The sequence below is a fragment of the Ursus maritimus genome, unplaced genomic scaffold (genome assembly GCF_017311325.1).
Source record: "Ursus maritimus isolate PB19 unplaced genomic scaffold, ASM1731132v1 scaffold_33, whole genome shotgun sequence".
In the NCBI taxonomy this organism is placed as follows: domain Eukaryota; kingdom Metazoa; phylum Chordata; class Mammalia; order Carnivora; family Ursidae; genus Ursus; species Ursus maritimus.
The window spans coordinates 17,675,150-17,701,749 of record NW_024425897.1 but is presented as its reverse complement, the minus strand read 5'-3'; the positions used below and the strand labels follow the sequence as shown (position 1 = coordinate 17,701,749).

General features: G+C 35.6%; 1 protein-coding gene across 2 annotated transcripts in view; it reads right to left on the bottom strand.

Annotated features, from left to right (window-relative positions):
* MED13L (mediator complex subunit 13L) overlaps positions 1–26,600 on the bottom strand; it is a 294,657-nt gene that overhangs the window by 111,355 nt on the left and 156,702 nt on the right. For both annotated transcript variants that reach the window (XM_040619888.1, XM_040619889.1), the window contains exon 4: positions 21,759–21,842. In XM_040619888.1, coding sequence (XP_040475822.1) covers positions 21,759–21,842 — 84 coding nt within the window. The remainder of the gene's footprint in view (positions 1–21,758; positions 21,843–26,600) is intronic.

The following is a 26,600-nucleotide window of genomic DNA, read 5'->3' as shown; positions in this document are numbered from 1 at the left end:
TTTCAGCCAGCTTTCTACCCCAAACTTCATACTCCCGTTTTCAACTAGACCCTCTCTGATATGAAAGGCACCGGCTTATAAATTAGCTCACTGAAGTATGCAGAACACAGTTGTGATCTCTTCTGAAATGTATAGATTAGATTTTTATACACTGGCTATTATCTAACCAATCCTGGTTCCATTTTGGAACTTTCCACATTTGTAAAATTTCCCTCCCACTGCAACAAGCAACAGGAGGAACAGGATTAATAGAAAACCTGGCAGTAGAATGTACCAAACACCACAGGACACCAACTGACCCAGGGCCTGCTGGTAAATGTAGTCAGGCCCAGCCACCAAATGAAACTGCTTATGACTCTAAAAGAAAACAGCTCGATTCTCTGGGGACAGAATGAAATTACAATCATAGACATTTACTGTGGAAAGGTCCGTAAAAACGATCTGGTTTCCAGCCCTTCATTTTCTTTCCACCACAAACTGTGGTAAGGAATTAGTTTAAATTATCTCAATCCAAATATTTAAGTATCTGCTATGCGCTTGCTGCGTATTAGTTCATTTTGTTAGATTAGATTTTGTTAAGAGGCTCCTTTAGTACACACATGAAACATGCCTATTTCTGATACACAGAGTTCGCTTTTAAGTCTATAACATGAACTGAAAGGCAGTATGGATTAGTGGCAAGAAAAGAAACCTAAACCCTGAAACCACCTAAGGGAATTAAATACTGGGGAGCTCTATAAAAATCACCTAACCTCTCATTCTAAAAGCTAGGTAAGGAAGGGACTGACTATCTAACCTAACAGGACCTTCCAACTCCAGTAACATAACAAACCAGATTCCTCTGTTAAAAAGTAGCACTCAGTAGTTCGAAAGTTCTTACTTGAAAACTAAGAAATTGGATTAAAACGGAAAGTATTTAATTTTCCTTAATTTTATGGTAGATTAAAGAAAAATTACTAATGCATATATATTAGAATCTCCTGAATAAAATTTCTGAAAGAATACATAAGAAACCATTCATGGTGAATACCTCCTGTGAGTGGAACAAGAAGGAACAAAACAAGTGAAGAGGGGATTTTTGTTGCCTTTGAATCTGCTTAATTTTTTCATGGGCATGTTTTTATAATTTTTTTTAAAACGCCAATTTTTAAAAAGCTTACAAGCACTTAAAACACGGAAGACAATATACGTAGCAGAAAGTAAGATGAACTAGAAAAGGAGAGGAAAGACTTCTAGCCTGGCTTGGTTTAGCCATATGACCTTGGGAAGTGAATGTGAGTTCCAACACTGGAACCTTCTCATGAAAACAAGAATGAGATGGCTCACTGCATCACCATCCCGTTGGGCTCAATTTTATATTAACTGCTCTTAGGTCACTCTTCTCTCATTCAGCCACTCAGTGTATCCATCAAACACTGAAAGAACAGCAGGAACTGAACAAAAGTAAAGAGAGTGCAAATTAATTTCCCTATAATGAAAATAATTAACAGCCAAAAAAAAAATATCTATCAGAGTTCTAAAAATGTCTGACCTGCTGAAGAAAAAGAACAGGTAAAAGATAAACTTGATGAAAACCCAAAATCAATTACTAAGAAAGGTAAATATATAAATACATATATCTTATATACATATATACATATATTCATATAAATACACACACACACATACACACACATATATTCAGACCTTGACCTCTTTTGTTAGAATGCTTTCAAATATATGTCACTAATTAAACAAAAAACAAAAAAGCTATCCTCAATCCCATAAGTTACAACTCTGCTGGGGTCAGGATATTGTCTTCTGTTTCTTGATTAAGATTGATGGGTCATACTTTCCGTCTCTAAATACTAATTCAATTACTTTTCTCCCTGATGATGGATCTGAATGCATGAAATTATTATTCTGTGTAGCCTAACAGTCATCCTATATCAGAGAAAAATAAGGTTATTGCATTTTTCGTCCCAGCTTTATGTGACCAATAATAGGGTCATGTAGCTATCAAACCAGCTTTCTCATAATTATTAAAATGTATCCCTCTGTTGTAGTTTTCTTCTATTTCACATCCCTTGAATAAAATATATTGTTAAATATTAAAACTTGCAGTCTTCCTAAGCATTTATGATATGCCCACTTTTTGAGCATTAAAAGAATGCTTTTTCTATAAAAACCCTAAAGAGTAAAATGAATAAAAGAGGGAAAAATAACATTTTTTTCCCTCCATAATCCTAAGTGTGGCTAAATGCCACAAATAAATTGTGGCTTTTGACTTACTATCAAGCACCCAACAGTCCCTGAATATTCAGGCAAACCTTCAAGAAGCAGATGGAAACCCCACATGGCTTTGTACCCCTGGTCTCTGCTCCTCCAACCCAGAGATTCAAATTGACTTGAGATACCTGATTACACTGAAGATTTCCAGTCTGACAGCTCTAGCGGAAGATGCAGACCCCATGACTACCCCAAGGGAGCCCTTGACAGATCAGCATCCAGCTCAGCCCCTTAAGGCAAGTGCCTGACCACCGCCTATTAATTGAGAGAATGTGCAAGGATGGAAATCTCTTTCTTCCTTCTAAATATGCATTTAAATACCCTACTTGGGGCTTTATTGTGCAAGCAAGTTTCATAAAAGAAAAGCATAATTAGGAGCCTCCTTCAAAGCCTCCAACACTGTGCCTCTGCACTCTTCTCTTCATGTCTGGCCTCCACAGTTTCCCACTGCTGTAGTCAGACTTCCTAGCCCAGGAGCTAAAACAGTGAAATATCCCTCTTAAATAATAGTAATAATAATAATTATTATTATTATTATTTCACACTTAACATCAAGCCTCTACATTTCATCTTTCTCTAACCTTTTCATTTGGGGAAGACAAAGGACTTACTATTTGTTTGCTAAGATTAAGGGCAAGAGTCTTGGGAGCCTATTTATCTAGTTCTGCACTTGGTGGCAGTGTGATGTTGGACAAGTTACTTACCTCTCTCTATCTCAATTCCTTTAATTAAAATTAGGACTATCTATGCTCCTTCCTCTAATCTTACAGGGCTACCGTATAGAGTAAGAAGCAGTGTGTGTACTTAAGGTCCTGCCCTGCTACTGGAAGATGTGCTCTTAGTTCTAGCCCTTTCTAACTCTCTGTTACCAGGATTCTCCAGGTCTCCATTTTTTCACCTGTAAAACCAAAGAAAACAACACAAAACTCCGGGTATGTAGTGAAGATTGGAAGTAAATTATGTAAAGCATTTGGCACAGTATCTCAGCAAATGTTAGTCCTAACTTATATGCATAAGCTCCCTTTCCTTCCAGCTTGATATTGTGCTACTGAGTATCTCTAACTTGGTTGCATTTTATTCTACCACTTCAATTTGACTTTCAGTACAGATGCAAATCTGTACCACGGGCTTGCCCCCGCCCCCTCCAAGTTTCAAGAAGATGCCAACTGATTAAACCCATAAAGAAAGGCTATAGTGGCAACAGTGAGCACAACCAAGATTTTCAGGTTAATGTTATAATGGGGTTTAGGTGCATCTCAATTGCAATAATGTGACAGATACCCTAGTTTCAAAAAAATTAACATAAGCTATAGGAGCCCCCAGACTGCAAATGCTAAAATGCTTGGCAGGAGACAAAATAGGACAATACATAAGGCACTAACCAAAAACAGTCCTAGGCTATGTTAACAAAATCTGTAGAAGCAAGGAATCAAGGGAATCAATAGGGAAAAAAGTTATACATGAACTGCCATAATTTAGTGGTAATTTTGAACTGAGCCCTGAAAAGAAAGCTTGATTTTTTTGTTTGTTTGTTTTTAAGTTTTAATTTAAATTCTAGTTAGGTAACATACAGTATAATATTGGTTTCAGGAGAATTTAGTGATTCATCAGACAGCTTGATTTTCTGAGTTAGTTTTTCTCTTTTTAAGCCCTTAAAAAATCTTGAACTGTCAAGACAACATTTAGATGTGACTCTGGAATTTTGCAAGTCTTTACTTCTAACAGCAAGTATTTTAATTTTTCAATTGTTACCAGAACAATTTTCCATCTCTATCCTCATGAACAATCACACTTAGTCTAAGCCTCATCATTTTAGAACTTAACCACAGTTCTAAACTTGCAGTACTGACGCCACATGCTTTGGATTCCCAAAGAGCACACTGTGTGCCACATTCGTTCAGAACAAAAACCTCCATCTATCATTGTGGCAAAAGGCAGTATACCTATGAGCTACCTTTACTCGTGGCAGCTCTCCACCTCAAGTGAACACCTAGACAGTCTGCAGATGATTCTTAGCACAACACGACTTCAGTCACATACGGATCCTACAAACCAATGCATCATCTCTTATACGTCTTGGGGCTGTGGCAAAGAGAAGTGGACCTAAGAGAATGTCAGTGGAACTCTGTGTCACGCCAGGGGTCCTCCTATTAGAAGTTCTCTCTTCCCATCCTCCATTGCTGCTAAGCACACTCCCGCTCTCTACTCAGCCAGATCTTTTTCCTTGAGACATGATTGTGCTAGGTCTGTCATTGCCTTTTCCTCTCTGGGATTCTACCAAGAAATCGCAACTTCAGATCTGTCAAAGCCCATCTAGTTTCATGAAGCTTTCCTCTTCCCTAGAACCCTCACCGAAACTTCCCAGCTCTCTGTCATGCCTCCTTCACAGCCCAAGACTGCAACCACACACAGGGACTCCTCTCTCACTGCTTTAAGGGTTCACATCTCACCTCCCTGATAATACTACATTCATTGCCAGGACTCTGTCAAGTTATTTTACTCATGTCCACCAAATGTCAAGGCAAGATTTTTTTTTCCTTTTTTTTTTAAAACTACTGATAGAAAGCTACTCACAGAGTATAGCTAACAAAGAAAATAAATTCTGAAATTAGTAAATCTAACTGAATACTAGGAGAGAATATAAAGCATGTTTTTGCTTTTAGTTAATAGTCCTATATGCGTATACATGGGCTGATCTTCAACATACCATCATGATCTGTTAAAATAATTAAATCTAGTAAAATAAAGCAATGGACCAATGGGTAGAATATGTGTACTATTTGACATACTACCTATACAGAAAAGGGAAATATATCCGTATGCACTTGTGCATATCTGCATAAACTAATCCCTGGAAAGATAAAAAGAAACTGCTGATAGGATTTAACAGTGGGAGAGAAATTGGCTGACTGGGGCAGTGTGAGTGGGGAAGAGCCTTACTTTGTTACCTACATCTTTTTGTGCTGTTTAAATTTTACATTATATACATGTATTTACCATTCCAAATAATGAGCTAAATAGGATAAAATAATTCATTAGACACTTCATCTGCTGAAAACATATTCAGATATGTACACTGCAGTGAATAAACACAAGAATAAAAACGCTCTGCTGTGCATATGAGTTATGATACTAAAGACTCATACTCACCCAATCATTTCTGGGGTAGCTAGGGAGATTCTAAATGCTAGCTAGCCCCTATACAACTTTGTAGTTAAATGAATTTTTATCTTAAATATTTATTTTTAATCAATAATCACTTAGCATTAAATGTGTAACCATTAACCTTATTATTGAAGACAGAATGAAGAACTGAGAGAAATAGCAGTTCTAAAACTAGAAACGCCCATTTTTGAATCCTCCACTTTTTAGCTCTGTAGCTCTCAACTAATCACTTAACCTATCTGGACAGCAATTTTCCTCTTAAGGGCAGAGGTCAACAATGTTAAGCCCAAAGGCAAATCCATTCTGCCACCTATTTTTTGTACTAAAATTCTACTGGAACAATCTATGCTCATTTCCTTATATATTGTATATGGCTGCTTTCACAGTACAATGTCAGAATTGACTAGTTTTGATAGAGACCATACACCCTGCAAAGCTGGAAATACTACCTGGCCCTTCAAAGAAAAAGTTTACCTGCCTTTGCTTAAGAAGTTTAAAATATGGACAAACCACATCTACAACGAAGCTCCACTCCAAGCAGGAAGCAAGTCAAAACTGTTTTCAGAACAGAATGAAGACATTATCTTTTTCACTCTGATTTTCTCCAAATACAATATGGAGTTTTCCAGAGGCTACATGATGTGTGATGTCACAACAGACTACACGCAGAAGCAGACACGAGAATGCAGCTGTTTCCCCTTAAGCTAGACATTAAAAGAGATCACAAAAACAGTGCCACTCTTCTGACTAAATATTTTTTCCTTCTAGAAAATTGTTATTTTAGTTAAAAAAGGCTTATTTATGTTAACATATAATGAACCTATTCTTGTTTTTTTAAGTCATAAATATTTTAACTTTTCTCAGTTTTAATTCTTTAGAATAAATATTGATAAGTATAACCCATATAAACAAAAGTTCTCTTGGGTGCTCAATGTTTATAGGTGTTTTGAGACCAAAAAGTTCGAGAATCTGTTATACTATATAGCCCTACTGCATCATAGTGGCATGATTAACCGGCTTACCAGAACAGTCTACACTCTTGGCAGGGTTTGGATAAACACAAAGTAGGGAGTCTACCAGGACAATCAATGATATCACCACCATCCAGCAGGCAGTTGAAGGAAAAAAATTTGACAATTCTAATTAGAAGCTCCCCAAGGTATTTAAGAATTTTTATTTAAAACTTTGACATAAGGCCAAAGGAAAACAGCTTGTCCTTTCAATGTCACATAGGGGAAATGACCACCCAAGGATTACCTAGTGCTTTGGTGTCCCAACTGTGTATGTACCAAAGCACTCTGGAAACCTGCAGCAAATTCACAAGGGTGTGCTGAGGTATTTTTAAATTGGTGGGGTAAGGGGGGGGGGACAAATCAACATCTGTCTCAGAGACTATGCAAACTACTAGCTCAAGGTAGTCTGCAGTTTCAACATTGAACTGTACTGCATTCCCCACATTAAAATCAAATCTTAATAAAACTGAGTTTTCAGTGGTGACTGCAACATAAAGTAAGATCAGTAGTGGTGCCCCACCTGATTTCAAGATTTGAAAAGTTATACAGTGCCCAAAAGACACGCACATCCTATTAATAATTGTTATTATTTAAGAATAAACTTTACTCTTTCAATTAATGTGCATTATTTGGTCAAAAAAGTACTAAGTTGTAGTTACAGAAATACTTGTTAATTTTCTATAAAAACCCAACTACTCAAATGCTCTTTGAATTGGTTTTAACATCTTACCTGTTCCTTCACTAATTAATGAGCTGATTAAGATGTCTGGCATTTGCTCGTTTTATATTTGCATTAGAGTCCCAATTTCACTTTTTCATAAATTTTACTGTGATATGCTGAAGTTTCCTCCAGTATCTCTAGAAATAACTCTATTTTTCTAAATTTTAAAGATTTCACTAATTAATCATCAGGTATTATGGAAGGATGTTTGTACAGGAAAACGTGAAGTATCAGAAAAGCTTTATATACACTCTCGAATTCAAATAAAGGATATATCTATGTGTTCAAATACAATTAAACTGCCTTAAAATTCTATATGGTTTTCTGTATTTTCCAATTTTTAATAAATATATTCAATCCTTTTGTAATCAGTAAAATACACAACAGGTTTTTTAAATGTTTGGGATGATTTATGAACACATTCTTCAAAAAAGCAGTATTAATGAAAGCTTTAAAAAGTGAACCAGTAAAATGGAATTAAATTCCCTCCAAGAAAACATTTTAGTATTATTCATTAAACAGAGGGCGAAGGACAAAAGAACAAATGGCCACATTTGTATAATTAGTAACTTTTAGTGCCAGACTATGCCAGTAAACTAAAAATACGGAGAACAATTTATTTTACCCTCAACCTCCCACTTATTGTTTTCTATTATTTTTCACCCCATGTCAAACATTCTCATCCAGATCACTGTTTTCACCTCAAGCTACAGAAGTGATAAATGTGTTTGAGAAGGAAAAAATAGTAAAAACTCACCCCCCCCTCCTTTTGGAACCCTTGTGATGAATGGTAGGGAAGAAAAGCAAAGTAAAAAGCAAGTGCATAAATAGATTTCTAGATGTGCTGAATGATGCCAAATGAGAAGATCCAAATGAGAAGAAACTTCTGGAGGTACTGGTAGCTTATAAGGAGCTTCCTTCTTTTCTCATCCACACTCAGGGTGACTGCTGGATCCATCTCTGCCTGGGTTGCTTTTCACCTCCGCTACCTCCTTTTACTCCCCATAGTTATCTCATCTTACTACTCCAGACAGTTGGTTTGACACTACTTAGAACTCTTTTATATGTAAAATAGCAAAAATAGACTACCACATTTGTAGTGAACCTTTATAGTCCAAAGGCCTCTAACTACACATGCTCCTGAGACCAAAATCAAACCTATGAAAATGCCTGCTGTAAAGGGGTGAATTTCATGGAAGTTCTATCATCTGCTTTTAATGCATGTTTTATATAAAATAACTTCAATGTTTATAAACGATAGCAAATGATCTGAAAGAGGAAAAATAAAATGATAAACAATACTTTGAATTACAATCATTTAATTTTGAAAAGTGGATCAGTTTCATTTATAATATAATAAACAGCATATAAAGTGCCATGAGAACCTAGGACAAAATTTACTGAACAGGCTTTAAATGACTGATTCATGTACTCATTCGTTCCACAGTTTACGTTATCTCGTTTAATCCTCAAAATGACTTGTATAAAGAGTAGGTCACTGTTACTACCTTTATTATTGTTCCTATTCAGAGTTTAGAAAGCAAAACACAGAATATAATGAATGGACCATTTTGACTATGTATATTAAGAGCATAATTAGAGTAGGAGTAATAATAAGGCCTTAAATTTCTGTCATTTATTTCCAAAGGAGCAGTCTACTGGGTGGTAGATTCAGCCCCATTAGTAATACTTATAATAACGTATAAGTCACACATACAAAAAGCCTAATTCGTGAGGTCACAAGTTATAGTTCTTAATGCTTACACTGTGGGTCAGAACAAGCGCCTCCTGCTCATCCACTTCACCTATCTGGGGTCAGCCCAGCCTGAGCTCCAACATGACACCTCGGTAACCTGAGCTATTTCTGAAACTGTCTGACTGGTTCAAAGGAATTACTGCATTTACCCTTAAAGAAATCAGATATACAAGGTACCAGCATCCCAACTGAAGGCTTCTTCATGATGTACTCAGAAGAATTAAAAGAGCTTTGAAATTTGGAAAGCTTAGTTTACAGAAAATCAAAGCACAAATACAGAATTCTTTGTTCTACAGCATCTCCAGAACATACTGGCATTGTACTTCAAACATTGAGCTGCATTCTAATGTACCAGTAATATCCTTCAATGGAAGAATCCTCTGGTCTGAAATGTACTTACCAAATATTTTATTGAATTTTCACTAGGTATTTGTAGCACTATGTGCTTCTAAGGGTTGGGGGTAAAGAGGAGGCTTTGCCAGTATTAAAGTTATGTCCTTTAGTAACTTACCTTTTTGAACCCACAAAACATGCTTAACATGATTAAGGAATAAGGAAAGACAGTGTGTATTCAATTAAATATGTGATTATAGTCTGTGTTCCAAGCCAGGTTACAAGTTTTTAAGAGACTGGGTAAACAGAGGGCTGTGGAGATAAAGTTAAATAGTAAAAGCACATCGTCCCAATTTTTGTTATTTTCACAAAGTGGGTGTTTCAGGGATACCACAATGTCTTGCTCTTTACGTAAGGAACTCTAGTTGAGGGTGATGTTTCTTTTCAATGATGAAATTAAGGCCTAGAAATATTACTTATTCAAGGACACAACAAATCATCAGCAAAACACAGCTGTATTTCAGATATGTGAACCACACTCTGATATAAAGCTTAAATTCTAGACTTTAAAATTAAAAATAAGAAACAAAAGATGGGAGGTGGCATGCTACACTTTTAAGACCACTGAGAAGAAGCTTAAAATTCTCCAGCTAGGGGCACCTGGGTTAAGCATCTGCCTTCGGCTCAGGGCGTGATCCCGGAGTCCTGGGATCCAGCCCCACATCAGGCTCCTTCGCTGGGAGCCTCTTCTTCCTCTCCCACTCCCCCTGCCTGTGTTCCCTCTCTCGTTGGTTGTCTGTCAAATAAATCAATAAAATCTTTAAAAAAAAAAATTCTCCAGCTAATATTCCCACTTTCTCTTCAATGAAACTTACCTTCTACATTGTCTTTTGTTGTTTAAATATCTCAGCTGACACAGAAAAAATTTAACCAACTATCTTCAATCATACATACTAAGGTATTTCTTCGTTTTCTTACATTCTCAGTACCAGGTAACACTGTAAATTATACTGGTCAATTTCAGTAGTACATACTAATACTTCAAATGCTGGCCACCAATGTTCCTTCTAGGCTCTTCTGTGTACAACCAATTTAGAGAGCCTCCCCACCTTCTTTCTATGAGGCATGTTATAATCTCAAAATGTGTTTAGGCTGCTTCTACTAATAAGAGTTGCAATTCACAGAGTACCAATGGAGGACAACATCCAACAGAGTAATGTACGCTTTTTACTAGGAAACACTGGAACTGAAGTAACTATCCATCTTAAAGAGCCCAACTGCTCAAACTTGAGACTTGAGCAAACCTCTCAATAAGAAATAAAACTGAGGAAAAACTCACACAAAATCAATTATTATAATAATCAAAGATCTGTGACCAATTTATAAAATATAGTATTTTAAACAATCATTTTAAAAAAAGATTTTATTTATTTGAGAGACACAGCGAGCGCATTGTGGGGGGGGCAGGGTTGAGGGAGAAGGAGAAACAGACTCTCCACTGAGCAGGGAGCCCAACCTGGGGGCTCCATCCCAGGACCCTGGGATCATGACCTGAACCACAGGCAGATGTTTAACTGATTGAGCCACCCAGGGACCCCTAAACAATCATCTCTTAAGAATAGTAAAGGGAATCTTTTTTTTTTTTTCATGACATAACTCAACATTTTGTTTTGTTAGATGACTTTTAAGACATCCTAGGACAAACTAAATAGATTTACAACAAAAAAGTATATTCCATTCAATTCAACCAAACCTTCAATACTCTTTGTACTAGAAATTGTAATAGATGTTGAGTAGAATAAAAGAAAAAAAATTATGCACAATGGACACCAAAGTAAGTATGATTCTGTTCTAAAGAATCAACGATGGAATGATAAAGGAATGGAAAAAAAAAAAAAAAAGGAGACTAAATTCTCATTTCCTTAGTACAAATTCAAGTGAAGAATAAAAATTTTTAAAAACAAAACAAAAAAATAAATAAGAACAGAAGTAAAAACATACTCTTGATAAATTTAGGGGTAAAATCCCAGGGAAAAAAGCAGCTAGAAAACTTGCCTCAGGGGAGCAGCTCAAAGAAGAGAGATCAAAGTTAACTTGATGCCAGGGGAGACAGAAAGGTTGGGAAAAAAAGAACATGCACAAAGAGAAAAGGAGTTTAGACAATGCGAGGAATTGTGAAGGGCACCTGTGACTGGACAAAAAGGCTTCTACTGGGAAGCAGAGATGCCAGATAAGTGTGGATAACATCCAAAACATAGCTGACACCACATCGTGTTCTTATGTGGGAGAGTACCTCACCAAGAGTAGTCTGACAGAAGTTCGTACAGAAAGTAACCGAAATTTAAATAAAAAACGTAAAATATGTATTTAAAAAAAAAGTCTACACAGGGCAGAGTGATTAGAACCAGGAGAAACCTGAAGTCAAAAGACGCAGACAGGCAGAAGACTGTAACAAGAGACCCAACATTAAGACAAGAAGGAGGCTCCATAATATATGTTAGTATTGCATCTTAGCACCCAGAGTTTTCCAAACTCTTTAGCCATAAAAATTAAGCTATAATGCTTCAACCTTACACAACTATTAATAAAACCCTAAATGAAGTACATATTATCACGCTCAACTGATGGGTTCTCAGATACACATTAATACTTTCTAAGAACCATACTTAATAAAAGCTTTATTTTTACAATATTCTTGAACACTCCAAATATACCAAAGAGGTAAGCCAAATGACTATAAAGTATATTAGGTACTCTCCATTTTTTTCCCTTTGATTCCTTTATATAAAAGGTCAGCAACAGAACTACAATGCAAATAAGTATCATGTTTTAAAACTCATACCAGAATGGAGATGATTTCAATCAGACCTTAAAATATGAAGTAAAAAAAGGTCTTTAAAAACAGAGAAATAGCTCGTATTAATATTTTAGGGGTAGAATCAACATACAATATGCTACTTCTCATATAGCTTGTGGCCATTATATATAAACATTTATAGAAATACTTAATTCACTTAATGCAAATTATATATATCAAAAATATTTGAATAGCAATCTCCTCTCATACAAGAACTACCAGGAATATAAAAAATTGTATTTATCCTTAGCTTTTTTCAAAATAATTACTACCACCTCTTCCACCACTAGTGACAGCCAACCACCATTAAAACAACAGCCACCGGGTGCCTGGGTGGCTCAGCTGGTTGAGTGTTTGACTCTTGATTTCGGTCATGATGGGTCATGATCTCAGGGTCGGTCGTGGAATGGAGCCCCACGTCAGGCTCCGCACTCAGTGAGCAGTCAGCTTGTCCTCCTCTCTCTGCTCAATTCTCCACTCATACTCTCTCTTTCTCTAATAAATAAAATCTAAAATCGGAAAACAAAAAACAAACCAGCCACACAGGTTCTGTGCCAGCCACTTTATGATATCTTAGTCCTAAACAATCTCAAAAACAACCTCCATTCTACAAAAAAAAAAAAAAAAAAAAAAAAAAAAAAAAAATAGCAAAAGCAAAAGCAAACCTAGGCTCAGTTGTTTTAAGGAGAGTGAAATTTGCTTATGTAATCTTAACATTTCTAATTACATTTCATTAAAATGAAGAAGAGAAGATATGAGGAAGAAAATTACGTAAAAGCAACAATTTCAAACAGTATTCTTAACCTTCTTTTAAGAAATGAACATTCTTGCCTAAAAGTGAAAGAGAAATGTCCTGAAATCCAACTCTAATCTGTAATGCTTTCCCCCTGCTGCCAACATCCTACACAGATGCCATAGTCACAACATTTTACTGAAAGCACTCATAACACCTTTCAAGGAAAGGACCCATTTGGTCCTTTCTTTAGTTTGGTAACCTCCTGGACTTCCCTTTCTCTTACTGTCCTGTCCCACTTCTCATCCTACCTCTTTCCCTGAAGGAAATTAACAAGGACTATTTAGGAACACATTTGTAAAGCTTTAAAAGTACTCGGGACGAGGCTTTATATAAATGTCAATTTAGAAAAGAAATAATAAAGAATTTTCATGCCTTTATATTTTTAAAAATATGTTTAGTGCTTATAAATCTGGGGAAAGGGACTATAAATGTTAATACTTTTAAAACAGAAAAAACACAAAAGCCATTAATTAATAAATTGGGAACAATTTACAACACTCAAATATTGGAATCACCCAGAAAACAGGTGTCATTTCATTAACTAATTATAATATTAAAATCTAAGTCTCCTACAAGGTGATTCAGGCCCAGGTGCTAAGCCATCCAATTTTTAACGAACAATGCAAATTTAAGTGAAGCACAAATAACAGCAGGGTAACTAAGGATTGTGAAGTTTTATGTCCTAAAATGTTCATTAGGTTCCATTTCAGGTAGTAACAAAGTAGCTCCCTCCAACACATCTCTCCCTGCAAAAAAATAACCAAACTTCTGAAGAAAATATTAAAATCTGCTAAAAAATAAATGTTACTAAATAATAAAGTTACTAAATACAGGCAAGAACTTAGAGAGCGGACAAGAGTCTACACTTGAAAAGAAGGAATGGCACTGTGTGAGCTTTCCCTTTCTTTAAAAAAAAAAAAAAAGTTTTCAACAAGAGTGCAGATTGAACCACCTGGGTTGACTGAAACTGATACAAATTCCACCTCCAATCTTACAGGCTTTGAAGAACCAGAGGACTGAGTTCAAAGAGACCAAGCAGCTAAAAACGAGAAAGGAAAGCCTGAAAAGAAGACAGTTCAGAGAAAATTCTGACCAAATCTCTGATAGACCCCCTGAATTATGTGCAGCTAAGACTACAACAGTGGTTTCTCAACCAGCGGCAATTTGGCCTCCCAAGGGACATCTGGCAATATCTGGAGACATTCTGGGTTGTCACAACTGAAGGAGGAAGGCACTACTGGCATTGAGCAAGTGGAGGCCAGGGATGCTGGTAGGCACCCTCCTGTGCATAGGACAGTATCCACAACAATCATCTGGCCCACAATGCCAACAATGCTGAGGCTGATGAAACCTTACATTAAAAGAAGTAAAAAGATTTCAACTGCTACCCACCACAGGTGAGACAGGAGGTTGGAGTCTGAGTTCAGATAAAGTTTACTGCTTTAAAACAAAACAAAAAAACTAAACTAAATCAACATTCTTCAGAGAAATAAAACAGAATCCAGAGTCTTTATATTATCTATAATACTCACAATATCATTCAAAATTATTCAACAGATGAAGATACAACAAAATCTAACCCATAATGAAGACAAAAGATAACCAACGGATATAATCCAGATATTATATTTAGTACCCAAGATTTTATAGTAATTATTTTAATTATGCTTACAGACATAAAGGAAAATGTGCTCATAGTGAATTAACAAAATAGGAAATATCAGCTGATAAGTGGAATAGAAGAGATCCAGTGGAAATTGTAAAACTGAAAATTACATATCAAAAATAAAACATACATTCACCAATTATTTTTACTTTTAGAGCTTCTTTCAAAATCTGTCTTGTGCCTATGTTACAATGATTTTCACTAAATCTTGACTATAATTATATTAAAAACTAAATGGAGGTGTAAAGCATGAGATCTTCTAAATAATTTAAATCTGATATTAGAAAAACAATGGTTAATATACCTTTTATATTATATATATATATATTATTTTATATACCTCTTATACCAGAGATATATGGTATATACAACAAAAAATTATAAATAGTTATCAGGATTCTCCTATTTTTGAGCCATTCTGGAGAACTAATTTATACTTAGTGTGGCTTAATTTTCCAACTTACAATTAAGAAATGTCCCCCCATCTCCTTTATGGGCAGCCTACAAAGTCATTTTATAAATAAAAACACAAACATATAGATGTGTACATTTTTTAAAAACATAGTTATTATAATAAAAGCAGGAGCAGTCATCTCCCCTAGACATGTTTGTTTTTAACTTGCCATAAAAATTTCCCACATGCTATTGATAAGCTATGAGAAATGATGAGTAGAAATGACCTTTCAGGCACATATATTTTATACTTTTCTAAACTCTAAGACACCAGCAAAATAGCTTAAATTAAGCTATTTTACAAAGCAGGAGATACATAAGCATTCAATTTAAAATGTAGTTTATGCTGCTCTCCCTGCTTGCACCTCCTCCCTCTCTTTCTCTCTAACAAATAAAAACTTTAAAAAAAAATAAAACTTAAAAAAAATAAAATTCATCTTATTTCCAGAATAATCACTTTCATTAATCTATAAGAATTAGGTATTTGAAAAACCACAATACGCTTCTATAGTGCTTAGATTCACCAAAGTTTATACGAAGAGAGAAACTTACTAAAAACAACATCCTAAAGGAGGCCAGAGGTAGGAGCAAATTGAACACACTTCCTTTATGCTGCCAAAAGGTTAATCATTTGAACCTCCATTCATTCATGTCCTGACCCTTAGTTGACTTTTTTCCCTAAGAAAGGAAGTGGCATTTAGCTAGGACATCTTAAACAAAGGTAAAATAGGTGGTCAGGTATGTTATAAAACTAAAACAACAGCTCAAATTAACTCCCCCTTGGTACTTAAAATGTCCTCTCCTCTCTTCCTAATCTGATTACGAAGAACACTGCTGAAATTAACCACCCCCCCACCCACCTAACCCCCCCCCCCCGGGAAAAATCAAATTCCTTGGATTGGTTGGTAAATAGAGGAGTCACTTTCTGCTTACAACAAAACCAAACACACCCAAAACAATATGCTCCTGGTGGTAGAGAAAGGAAGAAGGAAAGACGTGTATGTGTATATATACACATACATACATACACACACATACATGCACATACACACACACACACACATACACACACACACACATACAGGGAAAGAAAGAAGGAAAGATAGATACATAGGCAGGCAGGCAGGCAAACTGACTAATTCGGGGCATGCCTGGATTCTACAGTTCCCCTAAAATCAGAGAATCTGAAAACTGAAAGACCTTTTGGAAATAATACTGCTAAAAGTTAAGTCCTACAAGGTCAAATAGTTAATGGAAGATCATCCATATTTCTGGATGGATGGTCTAGTGAACAAGGAGAGCTTTGTTTCCAGCTTAGTTTCAATCCACTAGTAGGAATGAAAAAGGGAATTACAGTAACGATATTCATCCAAACTCCCTAGTACATTAAAAAACAAAGTATATATTTTACTGCAAGGTGTTTAAAATCCTTCTTGAAAGCAGGCAGTATATATTGAAACACATTTTATTTTAAACTACGGAAGTCAATTATTACTGCTGAGGATATAGGCTTTGACTGTATTCTCCTTTAGAGTACTAATAGAACAAAAAAAAATTTTTAATGGTGATAATTCTGTTTTGGTTATTAAGGAAAAAGGAAACAAAGAAAAACAAAGTAAAAGAGCTACCTGGACAGCATATAGTTAACTATCATCACCTCCGGGTGAACTGCTCTCTCAATTTAACATCCTTCTCTACACAATGTTTGTGAACAAAACAGAGTGCATGGTATATGAAAGACACTTTTTAAAACCACAGACAGTTATCACTGAGTTTTATCATAGGCTCTTCTTAAATGCTTCTCTCCTCCCTTCCTAGATGCAGCAGTTCTTCCCTTCGCAGCTACTTGTAACAAACATAGAAAGAACCCTATAATTCAGTATCTTCATTTCAACCCCCATTTATAACTCAAACTACTGTAACCTCAAATTCATCACTCCACTGAAACTGCTCAAAGTACATCGTCACCCTGACTACGTAAGTGCCGAGGCTATCCATCCTTTCAGTATGTATTTTACAGGGCCTGTATGACAGACACAGAGAATCATGAAATTTTAACAATCCATGGTTTTGGTGACACCAACCCTCCTGGCTCTCATTTCTCATTTACCTTTCTTAGTCTCCTTATGTATTCCTTTCTCTACCCACCTGCAAATGCCAATGAACCTCAACTCAAGACTCTAACCACATCCCTCTTCTCACTTTGCACACAGTTCTCAAATATATTCAAGTGACAAAATACACAGTATCTTCTGCTATATCTTATCAGATAAACCAGCAGAAAATGACTACAATGACTACATGCTTTACAGATTAAAAAAAAAAAAGGCTGTGAAACTATGATGTGTGATTAGATAAGCCCATATTGTTCCATTAATATTCTTTTATGGATTTCCCATCAGCCATCCTCATTACCAGACACATGGCAAAAGGCACCACCTGTAAAAAGTAAATTTGTGATAAAAACTGAAAAAAATGATCACCAATGATCATTATTTTTCTGGACACTACGAAGAGATTCCCTTTACTTTTCACATTGCAAGTACTTGTTTACATGTCTCTTATACTCTGATGAGGGATTCCTTTCCCTGCCTTTTCATCTATGCACTTCTGGATGGAAACACTGATAACTGGGCCATCGTAAGAAAAGTACAGGAAAGAGGAGGACAGGAAGATGCCTGAGAAGTAAAAAGGGAGGCAGGGAAGGTAGTGATAAGGAAAGAGAAGGCAGGGAAGCTTTAAAGTGCTTTTAAATATTCTCCTACAACAAAGTACTTCATCTTGTTATAAAAAATTCATTTTTTTTTTGCTATTAAAACCAGAAGGTAAGGGCATTTCTTGAATATATAGTGTGAAAACATAAAGAAATTAAAGAAGTAATCTCTGGCTTAAAAGTAGAAAAAATACCCAAATAAAACAACACAAAAGCAGTCAAAATTATATACTCCCAATTGTGTATGAGCTCCCGTACATGCATATCTGCTAGCAGCACATACAAAAGTAATTAGAATATTTAAAAGTATATAAGGCTATTTGTAGTACCATCCAAGAGCAGGTAGGTTTGTCCATGAGGAAGAAACAGCTGAGCAATTCAGAAAATGCACCAGCAAGTATATATTTGTGTTAATTCAACTACTGTACACCTGATACCAGAAAAAAATCAAATGTCTGATCTGTTACTGGGAGCGATCAATTATTTTACTAAGATTAGCATTCAAAAAATAAAGTGTATAGACTTCAAATTCTGCAGTAATCAAATATGGGCTGACACCAGACTAGACAGAAAGAATCTCCATGAATAATTTCTAAATTATTTTAAAGGAATACATTTCTCACTGTTTTTGTTTTTTTTTTTTAAGATTTTATTTATTTGAGAGACAGAGAGAACACAAGAGGGGGAGTAGGGACAGAGGGAAAGGGAGAAGCACACTCCCCACTGAGCAGGGAGCCCAACTCTGGGCTTGAACCCAGGACCCTGAAATCAGGACTGAGCCAAAGACAGAGGCTTAACCAACTGAGGCACCAAGGTGCCCCTTCACTAGTTTGTTTTTAAGCATATCCTGGAAGGAAAAGTTTTTTCAAGTTCAACATACTTTAGAAACCCAGAAACTTTGTATGTTTGATGTTAGTAGTGACGACTCTTTAGGAGAAAGTCACAGTTTTCTTTCCTACTTATTAAATTCCTAAGGATATGAAGGATATGAGTAACAAAAGATGTGTTACTATAAAGAAAAAGACAATATGAATAAATTTCTTTTATCTTCTCGGACCTGCCTGTTCAAATTTTTATATATATGACATATAATAATTTTTCTAAAATTATCCTGACCATGATATCGTATCAAACATGAAGAACTCTTTTACAGCCCATCAACAAGTGATTTAGTTTTGCTATCAATACAGAGAGAAATTACAGCTCAGGAAATCATATGCTGTTAATCCACTAGGTGAAACTATTCATCAATACATTAATTTGTCAACACTATTAGAATTATTTTAGCTACATAAAATACACTGTTTGTTAAATCATATTTTTATTCTATTGAACAAAAGTATCTATATGCTAGACCTACTTAATTTTATACTTAGAACACTACTCTTTAAAGTATATTTCTCTTATTTGTATCTAATGGCATCAAATAAGAGCATACCTAAAAATACAAATTTGTACATAAAATTTTTTTAGCACTTTTGCTTTTTTGCAACTTAAGTATAAACTAGCCACATAAATTACCTCATTTAATCTTCACAATAACCCTTTAAGGTAGTAATTACTATCATCAACTCAATTACAGCCAAAAACAAAGTTCAGCTCACAAAAACTAAACAACTTGTCCAAAAGCTTATATAACTTCTAAAGAGAGGCATGAGATGCGATCCCCAATCTTCTAAATCCAAATGTCCTCATCAGCATCACTCTGTCTATCCAAAATGACTTGACCACTAAGATCCTGTTTCAGCATCCAACAAGAGGCTCTATTTTATTCAGAGAATAAAAGTGGGGGAAAAAAAACACTATACCTAACAATGTTTTATTACAGCAAATAACAACTTTTTAAAAAAGATTTTATTTATTCATTTGAAAGAGAGAGAGCATGTATGGGATGGGGGGAGGGGACAGTGAGCATGGAGCCCAATGCGCCAATGCAGGGCTCCATCCCATCTCAGGACCAGGAGATCATCACCTGAGCCAAAGGCAGACGCTTAACTATCTGAGCTACTCATGCGTCCCAGCTAATGCCAACTTTTAAAATTGAATGTTTGGTTTAAAAATTTGCCAACTGTTAACAATACCTCCTAAAATGATTTTTTTAAGATCATTAACATTTCTACACTACAATAAGATGAAGTTCTACATTCAACCATGAGCATAAAATCTAAAAATAATGAAATAATTCAATTATAATGTTCAGAAATCAAAAGCCTCCCAGTTACAAATCAAATATCTAAATATACTACAAGTATTATTTACATCTGGTTTGCTAAAGTTAGGAAGACTACTGGGATGTAAATCCCATTGCAAAGATATATAGACATTATACAAAATAGATTTGGTAACTATATTTGACTTCAAACATTAGTTTTTACTACTAAAATACTAATTGCTACTCTTTCAATCCCTATGTTATTTCCAAATTTCCCCTTCATCCCCAAATTGCTGTGAAATCATCATACAAATACCTCTAGCTACTATTCAAAAGCTTTAAGACTGGCTTTGATAGCTCACCATCAGTGACCAGCGTAAGAACATACACCGAGCATGGAGAGGCGCACAGGAATGAATGGGAAAGATCATGGTGCGAAAGCAACTCCATATATAACCATTCACTTATCAACACAAAAGCTCAAACCTGAAACACCAGGTCAGCCCACCTGAACCCCAAACCAGTTACAAAAAAATCTACATCTTCTGTAAATTTAAGGAAATACTAAGATTAATTATGTCCATGGAACAAATGCATTAGTCAGACCAAATCAATATAAATAAAAGAAAAAAATCCTCTCCATCAAAGCATCTGTAAACAAAACCACACCTTTACACACCCATACACACCAGTACTCTTTAAAAGTTTTATTATCCTTTTCGGGCAAACTCTGTTATACAAAATACCTATTTCCTATTTAAATATATTTTTTCGTAAATCCTAAAGGATTTGAAATGTACTAAAAAAGGGAAATATTTTAAAGAAGTTCATGGTGATTTGGCAAAAAAACAAAAAACAAAAAAAACCCAGCCTCTAATTTATCTGATTTGAAAAAGGAAAACCCAATTTTCATAAATTAGGCTTGGTTAATGAGATTCCACAACCACTTCATCAAAGCTTTAAGACACACAGATTGGAGGGAAGGCTGCTAATGCTAATTAAATCACCGGTAGGAACAAGAAAGTTAAGAAAGTAAAGGTTCCGAAAGAGGCAGGAGCTGCCAGCCAAAATTGTGGCAAACTACCTAAAAAGATCTAACCTTACAGCTACCATGTAAAGCTCCAAGAGCTCTTATCTGCAGCCAGAAGCTGGAATCCTCAGCTTGGGGCAAGTTCACACACAATAAAATAGAATTGAGATTGTGTGCACTCCTCTTCAGAAATGAAATAATCACCCATCAACTTATGACTCCAATTAAGTATATGCTGTGTTCAGAGGTAAGTGGAGTAAATATTTGGCTTTGAAGGCTCTGGTGTTTGATCCTGGTTTGACTGATCTAAAATTCCATGCTTGCTTACTATAAAGGACTGCCTTTAAAGCCATGCATACAATAAATGATGGCTAAAAGTTTAGGATTGTTTAGAAAAGTAATTCACAGTCCTGGTTTGAGAATTCTCAAAGAAGTATTCACTGACTTTTAAGGGGCATCAATCAATTCTATAAAAATTATCACCATCTGAATTCAGTTGACTATTTTTAAAGTTACGCCATGTAACACTTTAAGGAAAAAAGATAAAAAAAAGGGACAATGAAAATAACAAAACAGAATATTTTAATTCAAAATAGTGTGGAAGAAGGGGCTTAGACATGGGTTACTGATAATCTTTCTAATCCAATTTCCAATATTCCACAAAAATTTAATAATAGAATATTTAACAAATTGTGATCCAGCAATCTATTTCAATACATCTAAATTACTAAGATTATTAGAAAATAAATAAATAAGCTGCTTCCCCCACCCACCTCTTCCCAAAACACAGTTGTGGTCAAGCAAAAGGAATGAAAACTAAAAGCGTAAGACTCACCTTTTGTTGACTGGTTTTTCATCCTTTTCATAGGGTCGGACAAACCACTTCCCAATCCTAACGAAGTTCTTATCCATTAGGCACCTATAATAATTACACCAAGAATTATATTTATAGTTTCAATAACAAATTAGCAAGTCATTTAATCAAATAATCACAGATGAGATATGCTATTGAAAATAAAAACATCACTAATTAAACTGTCAAAATGTTTTATCACTTTAAATTCTTACGTTATAAAATGCTGAAAGAACTTTCTAACTTTGCGTGTAAATTCTTATTATGCATTATTCTTGCACAAGGAAAAAATTATGCACAATTAATTGGTGGATGTATTCCTGTAATGTCTTCAACTTCTGAATTACTTAAAATCCAAACACGCAAAAAAAAAAATAAATAAATAAAATAAAATAAAATCCAAACACGCTTTTGCATTATTTCAATTCTTGGGTCATCAAGAATGTTGGGGACACCATCAACATTCCTTAAGAGCACCTCAGAGGTATTCTTCCTAGCCACTGATGCTCATTTCACAAGTCGTAATGCTGACTTTCTGGCTTGGCATGTGATATGCAATGCTGTTGCAGAGACTTCGGAAACAGAAACACTGTAAGCCTCTTCTACTTAGGTATTTTCTTTTATAGATGTGGTGAAACACATGGCTATGGCTTTGCAGGAAACAAGGAACTGCAGCCATTTCTTCAACAGCGATTATCCGCTTCCCTCATATCTAAGATTGTGCCTCACTTCTCTTCCATGCTGTATTACGTACATTCTGTTTCAATGTCAAATTATAGGGTAATCTTTTCAAAGACATGTTAAATGGCAATTGAACGCAACTCATATAATACCAAAAATGCACATAATTCAACTGAAGTGACAACAATACAGACAGCTATGACCAAGTTCACTTGTGTGCAGGCAGATGACAGCTATATCGTAACTGCCATCTGGCCAATTCCAAGATGCCATCATTTTAAGGAGTATCCCTGATTTTAAAAATATAAAAATGTAGGAGAAAATGTACATTTTGAAATTGATGAAATATAGTAATCCCTAACATTATTCAATGAAATGACACATATTTTGTAAGAAAACCTGTCAGAAAGTTGGATGTAATTCTTCTATCCACCAGTAAAAGAGCTATACAGCAATTCTTTATTCAATATTCAGGCAATTCTGCACGTGGCTTTTGCCTCTGTAATTTCCATACCATCAAGGAGGATGGAAGCAATTCAAGCCTTCACCCAACTCATTACAGGTTAGATGGGTTAGTAAAAAACAATAGTTTCTGCTGGCCACAATGTAAATCCCTGTGGGCAAAGCCAATCTGGAGCACTGCTGCACCAAAAAATCACTGGCTTCAACTGCTTTTATTTTGAAATAGAATTTCTACAGCAATTTTCCTTGTTCACAATGTAGAAAATGATTTTTTAAAGCAACCCAATCTGTCTTACTAAGATTATAAATTAACTTGCTTTTAGAGTTAAAGACCATGTTGATTCCATTAAAGTTAGAATAGGAAATGTGGAATACCCAATTAGGTGGAAGTACTCAAGAAGCAAAATTGAAAAGGTATCTCCACAGTTTATACCCTAGCTCAGAGACTTAACTGTATTCATCAGGCAGGCAGGCAGGCAGGCAGGCAGGATGGATGGATGGAAAGACAGGTCCACTGAAAAACTCTAGTGTTTGGTAACAGATTACTTCCTCCAGTAATACTACTAATAACGACCACTAGAATCACTACTACCACCACCACATTTATGACCAAGTGCAGTATAGCATTTAATTATTGTAAAGTCTATTATGAGACAGATGTTACATGCCAATTTGTATACATGAAGAAGCTAAGGCACAGTGAGAATGTCACCTACAGAAAGTCACACAACTAACTGACAGCAAAGTGGGGAGTAAGCCCAGATCTGTATCTGATCACAAGGCCAGAACATTTAACTATTACCATATACTGATTCTCATGCTGTCACATTTTGCAATTCCTTCCTCATTTTCAAAGTCCAGATACATCCCATAATTGATGAGCCTATTTAATGTTTCTTTATTCTCTAAGAGCTGTTATTAAGTTGAAGGTGTTCTTAAAAATCGATAATGCTTAGCATGAAAGCAATGGGACATGTAACAGGTACAAAATCACATAAACACTAAGTGTGGTCTTCTACTGACACATATCCTCACTTATAATAAGTACCACTTTAAATAAAGTATTCATACTTTCATATATGTCTTGAAGGTCAGAATTCAAAAGAATAACATAAAAAACAACATGAATTTACGGTTTATGCACAGAAAATAACAAGGCTTTAGATAGTAAGAATATAAAAGAAAAACAGATAAAATATCTCTGACTAAAGAAGACAAAGTGTAACACTTGTTTTAAAACCCTTGCCCTTCTATGAAATAAAAGCCACGAACTCTATTTGTTGACTTCAAACAAACAAGGGCTTGGGGGTAAAGGAGCAGCACATAGCCAAGACCACTCAAGTACAAAGGCAAAAGGCAAAAAGCTAAAGAAAATCCTGAGAGTCTGACTCTCTGTGCTAACAAATCTCCCGGAATTCCCACTATAAATCCTACTTCATCAGGCAATGTTAAAAAAGGTTATCATCACTAATAACACAAAACAGCCATGGAAACTACTGAACCTTGAACCTGAAACTATCTGGTTCCAAATGATAGTCATAAATGACTCCGTGATTTTCAATTGCTAATCAGTTTCTATGTGATCAGTGATTTCCTACACAATGAAACAGAAACATCAGAACACAAAATTGCCACAGGTGACATAAAGCTGATTCTTCAACAATGCAAGGGTTAGGGGCTCCAACCCCCATGCAGTTGAAAATCCACGTGTAACTTTTGATTCCCCAAAAATTTAAGTACTAATAGCCTACAGTTGACCAGAAGCCTTACCAATAACATAAACAGATTAACACATATTCTGTGTTTTGTGTGTTATATACCATATTCTAACAATAAAGCAAGCTAGACAAATGAAAACGTTAAGAAAATCATAAGGAAGAGGAAATACATTTATAGTACTTTATATTTACCCCCCCCCAAAAAAAAAACAGGTGTAGGTGGACCTGAAGAGTTCAAACCACGTTGTTCAAGGGTCAACTGCAATATTTTTACTCTTGTAAGTACTGGATTTGCAACTGATTTATCTCCAGAGGGAGCAATCTCAAATGTCATGTTCAGCACTGATCTGGCAGAGAGTTAGCAAAGTTATCAAGTTCCTCAGACAAGGCTGGGACAAAATTAGTGAGGTCACTGAGCACTGTGGCCCTAACCCCCAAACCAAGAGAGAATTAGTTTCTCAGTTAGATGGGTGAGTATGAGGATGAAGTTTCTTTTCACTCAAGAAATAGGTAAAAAGAACTCAGCAACTATCAGTATCAATTTTTACACTCTTTAATCTCCCTAGTCTCAACTATACTTAATGCAAAAAACAAACTTCACTCAATTTCTTTCTCTCTCTCTCTCACTCACACACACACACACACACACAGAGAGAAACAGAGAGAGAGATACATGGATGCTCCAAGACTAATATGGAAAGTATTTCCATCTGGTGTTTATACTTCAGGTTATGGGAGGAAATAAGAGAGAAGGGGTGTGTCTTTGCTGAGAAAGACACTTCTACCACCTGACTGGCACCTGGGATTATGCTGGCTCAAGAGCAGATGTATACTGAAGGACTAAGCCCTTGGTTCTCAATCATTTTTGAGTCATGATTCTATAGTATAAGTAAATCTAATGAAAGTTATCACAGACTTTTCTGTCAAGTAAATAAAATCTTAAAATAATAATAATTTTTTTAAAAATGGGGCACTTGGGTGGCTCAGTCAGTTAAGTGGCTGCCTTCGGCTCGGGTCATGATCCCACGGTCCTGGAATGGAGCCAGGCATGGGGCTCCCAGCTAGGTAGGGAGCCTGCTTCTCCGTCTCCCTGTCCCTCCCCATTTGTGAGCACAAGCGTGCATGCTCTCTCTCGCACTCTCTCTCTCTAATAAATGAAGTCTTAAAAAATAATAATTTTTGAAGTTATTATAGATTCTTTCTCCTAAAAAATGCATGGAAGAGCAAAACATTGCATATAAATTCCACAGGGTTGGTGAAAGCTCTGAAGCAGATCCTAGAGTGAGAACTTCCATATAAAATACTACCACAGATCACTACTAACCCTGCTTTGGCCTGGAATCCCTCTCTCATCCCACTTTACCCCATCCTCCTCTAATTTAATTCTGTTCATCTTTCTTGTCCCAGATCAGCCAGCACAGCACTCTAATATCTACAAATCAGCACTTTTATCACCAAGTTGTAATGATTCATTTCTATGGCTCTTTTTTTTTTCTCCAAGAAACTATGAGAAATCTGGGGGCAGACACAGTACCTATCTTATTTACTGGCAATATTCAACAAATATTTAAATGCCTATTATGTAATACGCCTTATGTTCCGCTCTGTACTAGTAGGTGCTCAATAAATATCTGGCAAATGAATGCTATACACTAAGAAGTGTTCTCCTATTCACAACATAACAGTGTTATTCTTCGTGTTTGCAACCACTAATCATGGGCAGCCTCACACTATTATTTGAATTTTCTTGTGTGTATATGTTCCCGGCTAGTGAGAGACACTCGATGCTGGGAGGAAAAATAAAATCTATGTATTTCACTTTTTTTATATACCCCATCAGCTCTCACTCCACACTAAAATCATAGTAGATACTCAACATGTAGGGAATCACATAGATGCTTAAAAAAATATATATCACAAAGATAGGAAGACTAGCACAACTGTCCATATACTTTAATTACAC